Here is a 13,763-nt window from a genome sequence, read left to right as displayed (position 1 = left end):
TGCATCCCGCCACCAACCCAGCCCTATCCCTGTGCCCAGCCCCAGCTCAGGGACCACGGACAGGCACAGGCCCGGGCCCCGCACTTGCTCACAAAGGCCCCTAAAGCAGCAGCCGGCGATATTTGCCACAGAGGAGGGTAGGCGAGAGCCAGGCAGGAGGTCAGCCCTTTGCCAAGGAGGCTGGAACTCAGAGCAGACGTTAGCTGGGGCTGGGGAATGGGGGCTTCTCGGGAAACAGGGCCACGGCTGAGACAACTCACACCAGCCCCTCAGGGGGCAGGCTCAGCGCACGTAGAGAACGTCAGAGCTTCCCGCTGATGGGCAGCAGCTCCCGTGTGCCCTGCCCCGCCCTGGTCAGGACTGGCTGTGTGCCGGGGTGGTGTGTGCTCGTCCAGAGTCTACTGGGGAGGGTGCTGCTGCCCCCCTGAAAAGTGTCTTCCTGAATGTCCCTGGGGCGCTCTTGGCGTGTCCCGGCCGCTGCTGCGCTGCCTGCCACGGCCGTCCCTGGGCTAGCACTGTCCCCCATCAGTCAGTTCACTGCACGAACGGGCACTAGGAATCCCTGCTTTCCCCCGGGAGTGCTTACCATTTGTGATGACAAAATCCCCTTCTTTTCCGGCAGGAGTGTCTGAGCAGGTTCCATTGGCCCTGAAATTCTCCACCTTTTCCAAGTGCCCACCTGCTATATGGCAGGTGCTTCAAATCCAGAATCCCACGTAATGTTCACGTTGTCGTACGGCGCTCAGCAGGGAGGGCTGCCTCTTTAGCCCCCGGCGCCGTCTGCACCTCCCACTGCAGTGACCTCCCAATCCCATTAGGCCCAGAAGTTGCCCCTTCCTTTCGATGCCAGGTCACAGCCCAAACCTGTGGGTCTCTGATGCCGCCGTATTTCTGCACCTGCCTGAACGCGGGGACACTGGCGGACGTTGCTTCTTAGTGGCTAGGACTTATTTCTAGTATTATTCTGATCCCAGACTCTGTCCTTCTCCCCTCTGGAAATTGCTTTCTTTTCATGACATCTCAGAGAATTTGCAGCTCCATAGGAAACGGAATAGAAAACCAGTCAAAATTGCTGTTCTGTGTGTTTTACTCCTGGAGGATATATTATTCAATTTGGATGTGTGTGTGTGTGTCTGTCGGCATGGAGGGAAGGGTGGTGATTTCCCCAGCTGGGTGCAGCTCACGCAAAGCTCCCAGGATTCCAGTCGCACGGCGACTCCTTTCCACTTCGGCAGCCTCTCTTCTTTCAAACCCCCTATTTTCATTCATTGCATCCCACTGAAATCTAGACCTTGCTCACAAGTGGCCAAAGTAAACTCCAGGTGACTAAAATGGTCGTTTCCATACAGTTGGTAATTGGCTCTCCCAGGGCAGGGAGAGGAGGGCCAGCCCCGGGAATACCGAGCAGGGCTTCAAAGAGCAAGACCCTCATTTCTCTGGAAATCCTTGCAGATGGCGGGTATGAAACACCTACCTCTTCACTGTGGCCCACTGCAATGCAACCAGAGCCAGCACCCCTTCCTTCCTGCCCCAGGGCGAGATTTCTCTCGGCTTTATCCACGACCCAGAAGGACATCTCACAGCAATGTCCCATTTCAGACTTTCCCCTGCAACCCAAGACACACCCTCTGCATGTCTGGCTGCTGCCACCACCCAGCTTCATCACCATCACCTCCCACAGAAGGAACCCCCACTTCCCAAAGGCCCGAAGTGCCCTGGCTCGGGGCACTTAACACTCCAGGGCTCGCTCCTGGAGCCCCACCGCCTCGTCCCATGTTGTCTTATTCTGTGGGACTTAGGGGACGTCTCACCACCTTCCTCATGTGACAGTGGCTCCTAGACCATCACTCTAGGTGTGGGTGTGTCCTGCTTTTCCTAGCGTTCCCGCTACTAACACAGGCCCTTCCGGAGAGCAGAGGCTCCGTGGAGGTCTGCGGAATAAACAAGCCGGTGGGCAGGGGGCTTATTGACGCAGATGAACCTTCTCCTACTTTCTTAAAATACCCGTGCAAATCCAACTCAACAGAGATAGTTCGTTTTATTTACAGAATGACAGACAAGACAGGGAAGCAAGAATTGGAACAACAATGACTTTTATTTTTCTATTTCTTCCCCCATCTATATCACTGCTAAGGACTTCCACATTTCCAGAGCAGTTCTGATTCCAATTCCCTGTTATCTTGTACACGGTCACAAAACGAACTGGGAGATTTCCCAACCTCTCTTACAAAACAGCAAAACTCTTGTTCTTGAACTGAATTAGTGCAAATACCTGTGGGATTAACGTCATACACAAAGTTAGACACTGAAGCTTGTTTAGTCTTCTATTCAAAGAACCAACATTTGAAAAATTCCTAAAGAAAACGACATGGAAGTCCATGTCAACATACACAACAGGAACCCAAAATGCTGCACACCGGCTTCCCCCAACTCGCCCGGCTCTCACTGCTTAGAAGGCTGACCGCTCCCTCTTCAAACTCAGAGTGAAGGATCAGCCCCCCTTCCTGCCCCACGGGAGAAGCTGCTGGACGTGGGACTGGCTGCTGCACTGGCTCAGGCTCCCTCTTCCTCATCGCTCACACTCCCTGCAGACACGGATGGGAAGAACCTGGGATCCATGCTATTGATCCTGAGCAGATACTGCAGGACCTGCCACTTGCTGGCCTCCGCGTAGGCCCGGGGACCCCACAGGAACTCGTAGCGGGCAGGGTCGCTGTGGGGCACCTGCCGGTACTTCAGGTAGCCCGTCTGCACCCACACTTCGGTGAGCAGCTCCCTCCCGCCACAAAACCCCAGGGTGCCTAGCTTTCCCCACACCTCCTCCTCAGGGACGCGGTCACCGAACAGGGTGACCATGGTCAGGACCAGCAAAGGGAGGCTGGCCTCGGGCGTGCGCTGCCAGTCGCTCAGCACTGCATCCCAGGTGAGGCCCAGGGTGGGGACCAGGACGTAGGTGCGCTCGCGGGGGTCCACCACCTTCACGTCCACGCCAAACAGCAGCTGCAGGCACTCGCAGACGAGGCGGAAGACCACGGGGAAGTGGTCCCGATGCTCCCGGACGACCGTACTCAGCATCTCCGCCTCGGAGGTCGGCTCCCCGGTACGAAACTTGACGAGCAGGAACCCCACCAGGTCAGCCATCAGCGCAACAAGTGCCTCGCGGGACAAGGGCTCGGCATAGGCGGAGAAGGAGGGGGCGCCAGGGGAGGCGGAGGACGAGGGGGATGCGGCCTCCTCCCCCGCAGCCCCCAGCAGCGGCGCCTCCACCGGACCCTGGGCCGGGACTGGGGCCTCAAGGTCGGCCTCAGGCTGGCGGAGCTCACTCATCTCGACCGGGGGCCTGATCACTGGGGTCGGGCCGCCCACGGGAGTGTGGGCACGGGTGACAGGCGTGAACCTCATACCTGGGGAAGAGAGGGGGTGTGAGCGGCCTCGGCGGAGAAAGGCACCCTGGGCAGCCCTGACAAAGGCCACTTATAGGTCTCGTCTCAAGGGCTGCCCTCGGGCCTCACGGGGGCGCTCCTCCCGGGTGGCCTGTCCCCTGCCAACCTGAAGAAGGAAGTGAGGGGGCTCCTCAGGGTGCAGCCAGCACGGCCCCAGGTTCTGGGGCTGACAGGGCGGTGGGGTGACTTGGGTGTTGTGGGGTCCCCTCTGTTCTGGGAGGGGGAGCCCCTGGGTACACACTCAGGGCACGCACCTCCCCTTGGCTCCTGGCGCTGCCTGGGCCTCCTCTGCTCTGTGCCCTGAGGACACGGTCCTCAGACCTGGGCCTTCGCCTCCCGGGTCCTGGAGGCCCTGTAAGAGGAATGGAGGGCGCACCTCTTGTGTACACTGTGGCACAGCTCTGGGCCTCGGTGCTGGTAGGAGGATTGGGCCGGACTCTGTGAGGTCCCCCCAGTTCTGAGTTCTGGGGTGGGTGGTCCCCTCGGGGTCGCTCGTCGTGCTCACTGTTCCCCTTAAGGGCCTGGACCCTCCCCTTTGCAGGCCGGAGGGGAAACTCAGAACAGGACCCCGAATCTGAACAGAAAGCAGTGAGGGGGCCCCACAGGTGGCCGCACCTGCCCAGGGCCTCCCGAGGGTCCTAGGATGGGGAGATGCTGGGTCCTCACCTCCTCCTCACATCCTGCCTGGCCTCCCAGCGCTGACCACAGGGGCAGGTTTCTGTTGAGGCCCCTGTTCCAGGGCTGGGGGTCTGCTCAGTCCTCCCTCGGGGTCCCGGGAGTCCACCCTCTGGACCTGAAGGCTCACCCCTCACACCAAACACCTGACCTCCTGAGGACCCCGACCCAGAGGTCAGGAAACATCTCATCTGCTGACCGCGCTCTGGCGCCTCCAAGGCCCCCGCGGAAGGGCAAAGGATCCCTCCCTGTGTCGGGGTCTAACGTCCTCAGTCCTTCCTTCCTCGCGTGCAGGCTGGACTCTGGGCAGGACCTGGGATTGTCCCGTCTGCCAGTGTGAGTCCCTGCTCCTTATACCAGGTCTCCAGTCTCTCCGAGACCCTGACGTCAGGACGTCAGGACAGGCCTACCGTGCTCATCCCGCCCCGGGGCCTCCCACGGCCACCTGCAAGGGCGGTGATCTGGTGGGTCCCTTTTGTCCTCCCTCAGGGTCCCCTCAGTCCTGCCTAAGGGCCCTAACCTTAGTCCACCAGGGACCTGACATTTTACCCTCTGCCCTCATGAGACCCCACCCCTTATCCCAGGTCCCCAGCTTCTCTGAGACCCGGATGTCAGGAAGTGCTGCACGTGGCGGCCTCCCAGGGCCAACTCAGTTCTGGGTTGCAGGCTGCCCTCAGTGCTCCCTCAGGGCCCTCACCTTGACTCCACACAGAACCTGGGATTCTCCGCAGTGCCCACCAGACACCCCGCCCCTTATACCCCCTCTGCAGCCTCTCTGATACCCCGCCCCGTGCTCCCCCTCTCCAGGGTGTCTGAGACCCGGATGTTAGGAAGTGCTGCACCTGTTCATCCCGCCCTATGGCTTGAAGGGCCAACTCGGTCCTGGGATCCAGGTTCCCCTCAGTCCACACTCAGTGCTCTCACCCTGACTCTACATAAGACCTGGGATTCTCTCCTGTGCCCGCCTAGGATCCCGCCCCTTATACCCCCTTCCCAGCCTCTCTGAGACTCCGCCCCGTACTCCCCCTCCCCAGCGTCTCTGAGACCCGGATGTCAGGAAGTGCTGCACGTGCTCATCCCGCCCTCTGGCCTCCCATGTCCAACTCTGTTCTGGGGTCCAGGCTCCCCTCAGTCCTCCCGCAGGCCCGTCTCCTTGACTCCACGGAGGACCTGGGATTCTCTCCCGTGCCCACCGGACAGCCCGCCCCTTATACCCCCTCCCCAGCCTCTCTGATACCCCGCCCCGTGCTCCCCCTACGCAGCGTCTCTGAGACCCGGATGTCAGGAAGTGTTGCACGTGCTCATCCCGCCCTATGGCCTCCCAGGGCCAACTCTGTTCTGGGGTCCAGGCTCCCCTCAGTCCTCCCTCAGGGCACTCACCTTGACTCAACGAAGGACCTGGGATTCTCTCCCGTGCCCACGAGACACCCCGACCCTTATACTGCCTCCCCAGCCTCTCTGAGACCCCACCCCGTGCTCCCCCTACGCAGCGTCTCTGAGACCCGGATGTCAGGAAGTGCTGCACGTGCTCATCCCGCCCTTTGGCCTCCCAGGGCCAACTCTGTTCTGGGATCCAGGCTCCCCTCAGACCTCCCTCAGGGCCCTCACCTTGACTCCACGAAGGACCTGGGATTCTCTCCCGTGCCCACCAGACTCCCCGGCCCTTATACCCCCTCCCTAGCCTCTCTGAGACCCCGCCCCGTGCTCCCCCTCCCCAGCGTCTCTGAGACCCGGATGTCAGGAAGTGCTGCACGTGCTCATCCCGCCCTATGGCCTCCCAGGTCCAACTCTGTTCTGGGGTCCAGGCTCCCCTCAGTCCTCCCTCAGGGCCCTCACCTTGACTCCACAGAGGACCTGGGATTCTCTCTCGTGCTCACCAGACACCCCGACCCTTATACCCCCTCCCTAGCCTCTCTGAGACCCCTCCCCGTACTCCCCTCCCCAGCGTCTCTGAGACCCGGATGTCAGGAAGTGCTGCACGTGCTCATCCCGCCCTATGGCCTCCCAGGTCCAACTCTGTTCTGGGGTTCAGGCTCCCCTCAGTCCTCCCTCAGGGCCCTCACCTTGACTCCACGGAGGACCTGGGATTCTCTCTCGTGCCTACCAGACACCCCGACCCTTATACCCCCTCCCTAGCCTCTCTGAGACCCCGCCCCGTACTCCCCTCCGCAGCGTCTCTGAGACCCGGATGTCAGGAAGTGCTGCACGTGCTCATCCCGCCCTTTGGCCTCCCAGGTCCAACTCTGTTTTGGGGTCCAGGCTCCCCTCACTCCTCCCTCAGGCCCTGGGAAGTGATTGGCCCATGAGGGGGGAGCCCTCATGAATGAGATTACCTCCCTTATAAAAGAGGCCCCAGACGGCTGCCTCATCCTCTTGTGCCATGTGAGAAGATGGCTAGTTGATACAGCTAGACAAGAAACCAGTCCATATAAAGAAGAGCTTTATTACTATTATTTATTACTCAGCCGTACAAAGGAACGAAATTGGGTCATTTGTAGAGATGTGGATGGATCTAGAGACTGTCATACACAGTGAAGGAAGTCAGAAAGAGAGAAACAAATATCGTGTATTAATGCACATATGTGGAACCTAGATAAATGGTACAGATGAACCGGTTTGCAGGGCAGAAATAGTGACACAGACGTAGAGCACAAACATATGGGCACTAAGGTGAGAAAATGGTGGGGGCGGGCGGGGGGTGTGATGAATTGGGAGATTGGGATTGACATATGTACGCTAATAGGTATAAAATGGGTAACTCATAAGAACCTGCTGTATAAAAAAATACATAAAATGAAATTCAAAAATTAAAACAAACCAAAGAAATAAGAATAGGTTTATGACATTATCAATCACAGTAGAAAACCACCTGTAAAGACAAATGGACGTACTTGCCACAACGGGCTCTGCATCGCCAAGTTCGCTCCCCCAACTCCGCAGCCTCGCAGGAGGCCTTCCTATTGGTGGAAGGCCAATGGGCGTGTCTTTTGCTTCCAGAGGCGCCAAGCCTTGGGACCTCAGGCCCTCAGTGCGCATGGCTACTGCTGCTTCCGTAGCAGAGCGCCTCCTCACGTGCTCTTCTGATCCAACCAGTTTCTCGGTAAAGAGACGTCTAGAACTTTCTCCCTCATCTTCCTGGGGCTTCCGGGAGCACCCGGAAGCCCACGTGGCGTTCGCACAGAGTGCCTGGGACAGTCGGCGGCACAGTTCCTGGCTGCTCTGCTGAGACGAGCTCTTCAGCCCCTCGTGAGCGGGACTCCGGAGCCATCCACAGAGTCAGAGCGAGTCAGGAGACAGGCGGGGGCTTTGCCGGGGGCTGGACTCCGCAGGTGCCGGGGGCCCCGGGAAGGAGTGGAGGTCGGGGGAGGGCTACGGGCTGCTCGGTTGGGAGTGGGGGAGCGGCGGCGGAGGGTAGCGGGCTGAAGGGGGGCTGAGGGAAGGGTCCCCCAGTGAGCGGGTCAGAGGGGAGGACCGCTGGCTTCCGGGGTGGCTGGTGGGGGGCGTTCTGGAGTCGGGGTGCAGAGGGTGGGGCTAATGGCTAAGCGTGGGGGGGGGCCTGAGCGGAGGGCTTCCTACTGGTCGGGTGGGGCCGGCTTTGGGGGCCAGAGGAGAGGACGACTGGCTGCGGGGGTGGGGAGGACGGGGCGGGACGGGCGGGACGGGCGGGCCCCACCCCCGGGGCCGAGACGGGAGGGGAGGGCTAACGGCTGCTGCGTGTGGCGGGAGGAAGGCTGAGGCGGGGGTCGATGGGGAGGACTCCCGGGCGCGGGTGCGGTAGGCGTTAGGGGAGCTCCCGGCGGGGCGGGGCGTGGGGTGGGGGGGGAGGACGCTCGTGGCAGTTAGGGGGCTCCGGCTCCCGGGTGGGCGGGGGCAAGACGGGTGGGCTCTGCGTCTGGGGTACGAGAAGCGAGAGCCCCTGGCGCTGAGTGTGCTCGGGGGAGGACTCCCCGGTGTGGGGAGGTGAGAGAGGCAGTCTGACCTCTACGCATGGCGGGGCGCCCGGCTTCCAGGGCCCAGAGCGGAGCGCCACCAGCTGGTGGGTGGGGGAGGGTGTATGGAGGGGATGCAGTGCGAGGGGTCGGGGAGGAGCCGCCTGGCCACGGTGGGGGGGGGGCGCTGGGGCTGCTGTGATCTGGTGGAGGCTGTTGGCCATGGCAGATGGATTTGTGGGGGTCCAGGGAGGGGCTCTGGCCCACTGCATGAGGCATCGAGAGCTTCAGGTCGCCTCTGTCCGGGTGGCACAGGAATTGCAGAGGTGGGTGGGCAGGGCAAGGCCCTGGCCTCCACACACAGTACACAGATTCTTTACGAGGGTGCTTTGCACATTCACCCGGACACGCCATACCAGAGTTGTAAAACAGTCTCCATAAATTTAGCAGTATTGCAAGTTTCCATGATAAGTTTTCTCATCACGGGGGAATTTTATTTGATGGTACTAATGATAATATATCTTCAAATATTGGGAAACCCATGGATCAAAGAGAAAAATCACAGGGGGACTTAGAAAATATTTCCAAGTGAATACTAAAAAAGCACAACTTACCAAAATTAGTGGGAGGCAGCAAAAAGCGACAGGAGGAAACTGTATTCCTCTAAATGCTTCTGTTAGAAAAGAGTCAGGACATAAAATCAGTGAGCCAACAGTCCATTGAGAGATGCTAGAAGAAGAAGAGCAAAGGAAACATAAAATGAAGTAATAAGAGAGCTAAGAGAGGAAATCAGTGATAGAAAGCAAATTATGGACACGGTGAACGAAGCCACGCGCTTCTTTCAAAAGAGCAAGGAAACCGAGAAAGTCCTACAACGATGAATCACGGAAACATAGAAAGAACGCTGATCCCCAATATGAGGAATGAAAGAGGGCCAACGTTACGGATCAGATGTACATTAACAAAGAGGATATAGGGGAATATTATGGGACATTATGGAAATGTTTATGCTAACAAATTGGAAGACTTGAAAAATTCCTTGGGAAAAAGGCAGCTTCCTAAAACTGAGGCCAGAATGTAGAAAAGGTGACGAGCCTTCTATCTGTCTTTTTTTAAAAAATTATTTTATTTTACTTTATTATTGTTTCTTGAGTCGTACGCAACAAGTGCTCTTTTGTTATTTTTTTTAAATTGTATTTTTACTTTTGGCTGCGTTGGGTCTTTGTTGCTGCGCGCGGGCTTTCTCTAGGTGCAGCGAGCGGGGGCTACTCTTCGTTGCGGTGCGCAGGCCTCTCATTACGGTGGCTTCTCTTGTTGCAGAGCACGGGCTCCAGGCATGTGGGCTTCAGTAGTTGTGTCACGTGGACTCAGTAGTTGTGGCTCGTGGGCTCTAGAGCGCTGGGTCAGTGGTTGCGGAGCATGGGGTTAGTTGCTCCGCGGCTTGTGGGATCTTCCCGGACCAGGGATCGAACCTGTGTCCCCTGCACTGGCAGGTGGATTCTTAACCACTGCGCCACCAGGGAAGTCCCTAGCCTTCTATCTTGTAAATAAATGTAATTTATAAAAAAAGTTTCCTAAAGTCAAACAAACCAAACAGGGCAGGGAGGTGCTCCAGGCTGCTGCTGTGAGGGGCACTAGGGTGGGCTGTGTGGCACAAACATGATTCTCTCCTCTTTGCACCCACAGGCCGATTCCCACACTTCAACAGCCTGTGCACACCTGTTTGATCGCTTCCCCCCACCCTCAGGTCCTCAAAGATGGCGATGGCTCTGGCGGTATTGCGGGACTGGTGCAGGTCGATGGGCGTGAACGCTCAGCGATCTCTGCTCATCCTGGGAATCCCAGATGACTGCAAAGACCAGGAATTCCAGGAGGCTGTCCAGGCTGCCCTGCATTCCCTGGGCAGATACCGAGTGCTGGGCAAGGTCTACAGAAAGGAGCTGGGGTCGAGTGTTGCCCTGGTCGAGTTTGCTGAGTGTTTAAATCGAAGCTTGCTCCCCCGCCAAATACCAGGCAAGGGAGGGCCCTGGACTGTGGTCTGCCTGCCCCAGGCCCCTGATGCTGATTCACAGGATAGACCCAATTTCCCTGCGCAGCCCCAGGGACAAGCAGTGGTTGGCAGGGCGGGTGAGGCAGGAACTGCAGGGGAGGAGGAAGCTGCAGGGGAGGCGGGAGTCGCAGGTATGGAGGGAGACACAGGTGAGGAGGAAGCCTTAGGTGAGGAGGGAGCTGAAGGTGAGAAGGGAGCTGCAGGTGAGGAGGGAGCTGAAGGTGAGAAGGGAGGTGCAGGTGAGGAGGGAGCTGAAGGTGAGGAAGGAGCTGCAGGTCCGGAAGGAGCTGAGGGTCAAGCAGGAGCTGAAGGTGAGGAGGGAGGTGCAGGTGAGGAGGGAGCTGAAGGTGAGGAGGGAGCTGCAGGTGAGGAGGGAGCTGAAGGTGAGGAGGGAGCTGAAGGTGAGGCGGGAGCTTCAGGTGAGGAGGGAGCTGAAGGTGAGGAGGGAGGTGCAGGTGAGAAGGGGGCTGAAGGTGAGGCAGGAACTGCAGGTCACTCAGGAACTGCAGGGGAGGAGGAAGCTGCAGGGGAGGCGGGAGTCGCAGGTATGGAGGGAGACACAGGTGAGAAGGGAGCTGAAGGTGAGGAGGGAGCTGAAGGTGAGGAGGGAGCTGCAGGTGAGGAGGGAGCTGAAGGTGAGAAGGGAGGTGCAGGTGAGGAGGGAGCTGAAGGTGAGGAAGAAGGTGCAGGTGAGAAGGGAGCTGCAGGTGAGGAGGGAGCTGAAGGTGAGAAGGGAGGTGCAGGTGAGGAGGGAGCTGAAGGTGAGGAAGAAGGTGCAGGTGAGAAGGGAGCTGAAGGTGAGGAGGGAGCTGAAGGTGAGGAGGGAGATGCAGGTGAGGAGGGAGCTGAAGGTGAGGAGGGAGGTGCAGGTGAGGAGGGAGCTGCAGGTGAGGAGGGGGCTGAAGGTGAGGCAGGAACTGCAGGTCACTCAGGAACTGCAGGGGAGGAGGAAGCTGCAGGGGAGGCGGGAGTCGCAGGTATGGAGGGAGACACAGGTGAGGAGGAAGCCTTAGGTGAGGAGGGAGCTGCAGGTGAGGAGGGAGCTGCAGGTGAGGAAGGAGCTGCAGGTGAAGCAGGAGCTGAGTCAGATGAGGAAGGAGCTGCAGGTTACAGAAATGTTGCAGGCGTGGCAGGACTTCTGAGTGTGGCAGGACTTCTGAGTATGGCAGAACCCACGGGCGGGGCAATGGCTGCGCCTGAGGAAGCAGTTGTGACAGCGGCAGGCGCCATGGGTGAGGCAGGGCCCGGGACCCAGCAGTGGAGGCAGGCCTCACAGCCCGTGCTGGACAGCATGGGCTACCAGGAGCTGGGAACCTTCTCTGGGATGGAAGAGCCGGGCCACGGGGAAGGGTCCTCTGAGAGCTGGCTGGAGCAGGCCAGCCACACGCTGCACCTGTGGCGCCACGTGTCTGAGAGGGAGAGGAGGAGGAGGCTGGTGGAGAGCTTGCGCGGCCCCGCGCTGGACCTCCTGCGCGGCCTCCTGGCGGAAGATCCCGAGCTGGCTGCCCAGGACTGCCTGGCCGCGCTGGTGCAGGTGTTTGGGAACAAGGACCCCCGGGGGAGTGCTCGGCTGAAGTTCGTGACCTGTGCCCAGCGGCCCCAGGAGACTCTCTCTGCGTACGTGATGCGCCTGGAAGGCCTGCTGCAGTCGGCCCTGGAGAAGGGGGCCATCCACCCGGCCATGGCGGACCAGGCGCGCGCCCGGCAGGTGCTGATGCGGGCCCGGCTGAACGACACGCTCCGGGACACGCTGAGGAGGAGGCGGCTGATGAGGAGGCCTCCCGGCTTTGCGGAGATGCTGCGGCTCATCCAGAAGACCGAGGCCTGGGACGCCGACCCGGCTAGCAGGGAGCACTTCCCAGGGCAGGAAGAGGCCCGTGTGGACGTTGGAGTCCTGGCAGCAGCCGCCCAGGCCGCCCCGGCCCATGAGGCCATCACCGCAGGCACCACTGCACATGGCACCAAGGCCTCCCCGGCCGGTGAAGATAGCACCGCCCAGGCCGCCCGTTCCAAGGAAGGGCGCGCCGAGGACCACCCGGCACGTGAGGAGGCCAGTGCGGCAGTTGCCGGCACTGCCCAGGCTGGCGAGGCGGCCCCTGAAGACCATGGTGCCACCAGGGCAGCCCCTGAAGACCATGGTGCCACCAGGGCAGCCCCTGGCCCTGGGGAGACCAGCAAGGCGTCCACGGCCACTCAGGAAGATGGAAGTGCTGCCGCCCCTGCGGGCCTAGGTCAGGCAGGACCCTCAGATGCCCCCGGGGTCCCCATGCCTGGCCGGATGGGCAGTGCTTCCCCGGTGGCCCCAGGAGGTCCTGGCTGGGAGCCAGAGGGCCTCGCCCAGGCAGGAGGCCAGGAGGCCGAGGAGGGGCTCAAGCCCATCCCAGAAGAGCCGGGAAATGAGGACGGGGCTGCAGAGATGAGCCCCCCGGGGTCCACCTCGGGCCAGTAGGCTCAGCAGGCCCCAGGGCCCCCACGCTTGGAGGCAGGGGGAGGCCAGGCCTGGCAGCCTACTGGCCCCATATTAGGGGCCACTCCAGGTGCCTGGGCCTCCCTCCTGAGAGGGGACCCCTATTCATCATCCCCTGGGGCAGGTTGCTCCCTGTACTGGCAAGCCCAAATGTGTCCCTGTAGGCCCCAGAGGGACCCAGGTGTCAAGGAACCCCCCAGCCCCCGCTCCCCTCCCACCAACACACACACCCTAGCCATCGTGCCCCCGCAGAGCCCTGAGGTGCGCCACGTGCCAGCCAAGGCTCTGGTCTCTGTGGGCCAGTGTCGTGAGCTCAACGTGTGCTTTCTGGGCATAGATTCAGGCCCAGCGCTGCCTGTTGTTGTGGAAATGTGCATGTGTTATCCTCTGAGCAGTTCCCCCAACCCCTGCGCGGCGTGGAGACCCCGAGCCCAGTCCCAGGAGCCGGCGGGAAGGACGGGATGGACGAGGTCACAGCCAGCGCCCACCCCAGGACCTGGGAGCCCACCTGCGACCTTCGGAAGGAAGACCTTGACCGGGGCTGCAGGAGGTCTGCGGGAGGCCCCCCAGGGCTTGTGTTCTGCTGGGCCACCCCGTTGTTCCTCGGGACTCACGTCCCCGGCTCGGTGGCGTGCGCCCTGCTGTGGGACTGTCCTGTGCCCGCCGTAGGGCAGGGCCAGGCCCCGGGCATGTGGGCCAGAAATGGAGGGTCTGCCCTGGGGGGAGCGGGCATGGCCGGCGCCCATCTTCCTGGCGAGAGGCCACCCGCGGGGCCCTCAGGAAGGGAGACTGTGGGGAGATGGAGGGCCGCCGGGTGGGGTGTAGCGGAGGCACCTTTTTGAGGACCCTGGGTGGGGCCGGGACCCGTGAGCTCCGGTGGCCGTTAGAAGTTCCTCTGTGTGTTGTTATGCCCTGTGTTCAATGGTTTCAGTCAATGTTTCTGTTTAATAAATTTCCCTGAACGTTTCATCTGAGTCTGGCCTCTGCTGTGGGCAATGGAGGGAAAGGGCTGCTGTGGGTGAGGGCGGGGGTCCAGAGTCCGATTCCTGCTCAGCACCCATGGGACACCTCTCCGGGGGGAGGGTAAGGTAGGCACTTTGCAGACCCAGACATCGTGAGGGTTTTTCTTCCATTTCATAGGTGAATTGTAAAGTTTTAGCGAAAACTGATAATTGCCTAAAAAGGCAGTAGAGAAGTTA

General features: G+C 60.3%; 3 protein-coding genes across 3 annotated transcripts in view; 1 reads left to right on the top strand and 2 right to left on the bottom strand.

Moving 5' to 3' along the window:
- TEX28 (testis expressed 28) overlaps positions 1–13,763 on the bottom strand; it is a 45,596-nt gene that overhangs the window by 24,091 nt on the left and 7,742 nt on the right.
- Positions 2,554–3,327, bottom strand: LOC132594497 (melanoma-associated antigen 8-like). The gene has a single exon (XM_060292208.1). It carries the CDS (start codon positions 3,325–3,327, stop codon positions 2,554–2,556), a length of 774 nt encoding a protein of 257 aa, XP_060148191.1.
- LOC115849298 (paraneoplastic antigen Ma6E-like) lies at positions 9,805–12,546 on the top strand. The gene is made up of 4 exons (XM_060291821.1): positions 9,805–10,336; positions 10,409–10,588; positions 10,877–11,002; positions 11,111–12,546. The coding sequence occupies exons 1-4, from the start codon at positions 9,805–9,807 to the stop codon at positions 12,544–12,546; spliced, it is 2,274 nt and encodes a 757-aa protein (XP_060147804.1).

The sequence above is a fragment of the Globicephala melas genome, chromosome X (assembly GCF_963455315.2).
Source record: "Globicephala melas chromosome X, mGloMel1.2, whole genome shotgun sequence".
Classification (NCBI taxonomy): domain Eukaryota; kingdom Metazoa; phylum Chordata; class Mammalia; order Artiodactyla; family Delphinidae; genus Globicephala; species Globicephala melas.
Note: the sequence above shows the minus strand (reverse complement) of the source record. Positions and strands in the feature narration are given on the sequence as shown.

Bases quoted from the DNA above. Each gene is read 5' to 3' on its own strand.
- LOC132594497 (XM_060292208.1), bottom strand. From the start codon at position 3,327: ATGAGTGAGCTCCGCCAGCCTGAGGCCGACCTTGAGGCCCCAGTCCCG.
- LOC115849298 (XM_060291821.1), top strand. From the start codon at position 9,805: ATGGCGATGGCTCTGGCGGTATTGCGGGACTGGTGCAGGTCGATGGGC. The intron at 10,337-10,408 runs GTGAGGAGGGAG...CAGGAGCTGAAG, and splicing joins AGGTGAGAAGGGAGGTGCAG to GTGAGGAGGGAGGTGCAGGT. The intron at 11,003-11,110 runs GTGAGGCAGGAA...AGGAAGCCTTAG, and splicing joins AGGTGAGGAGGGGGCTGAAG to GTGAGGAGGGAGCTGCAGGT.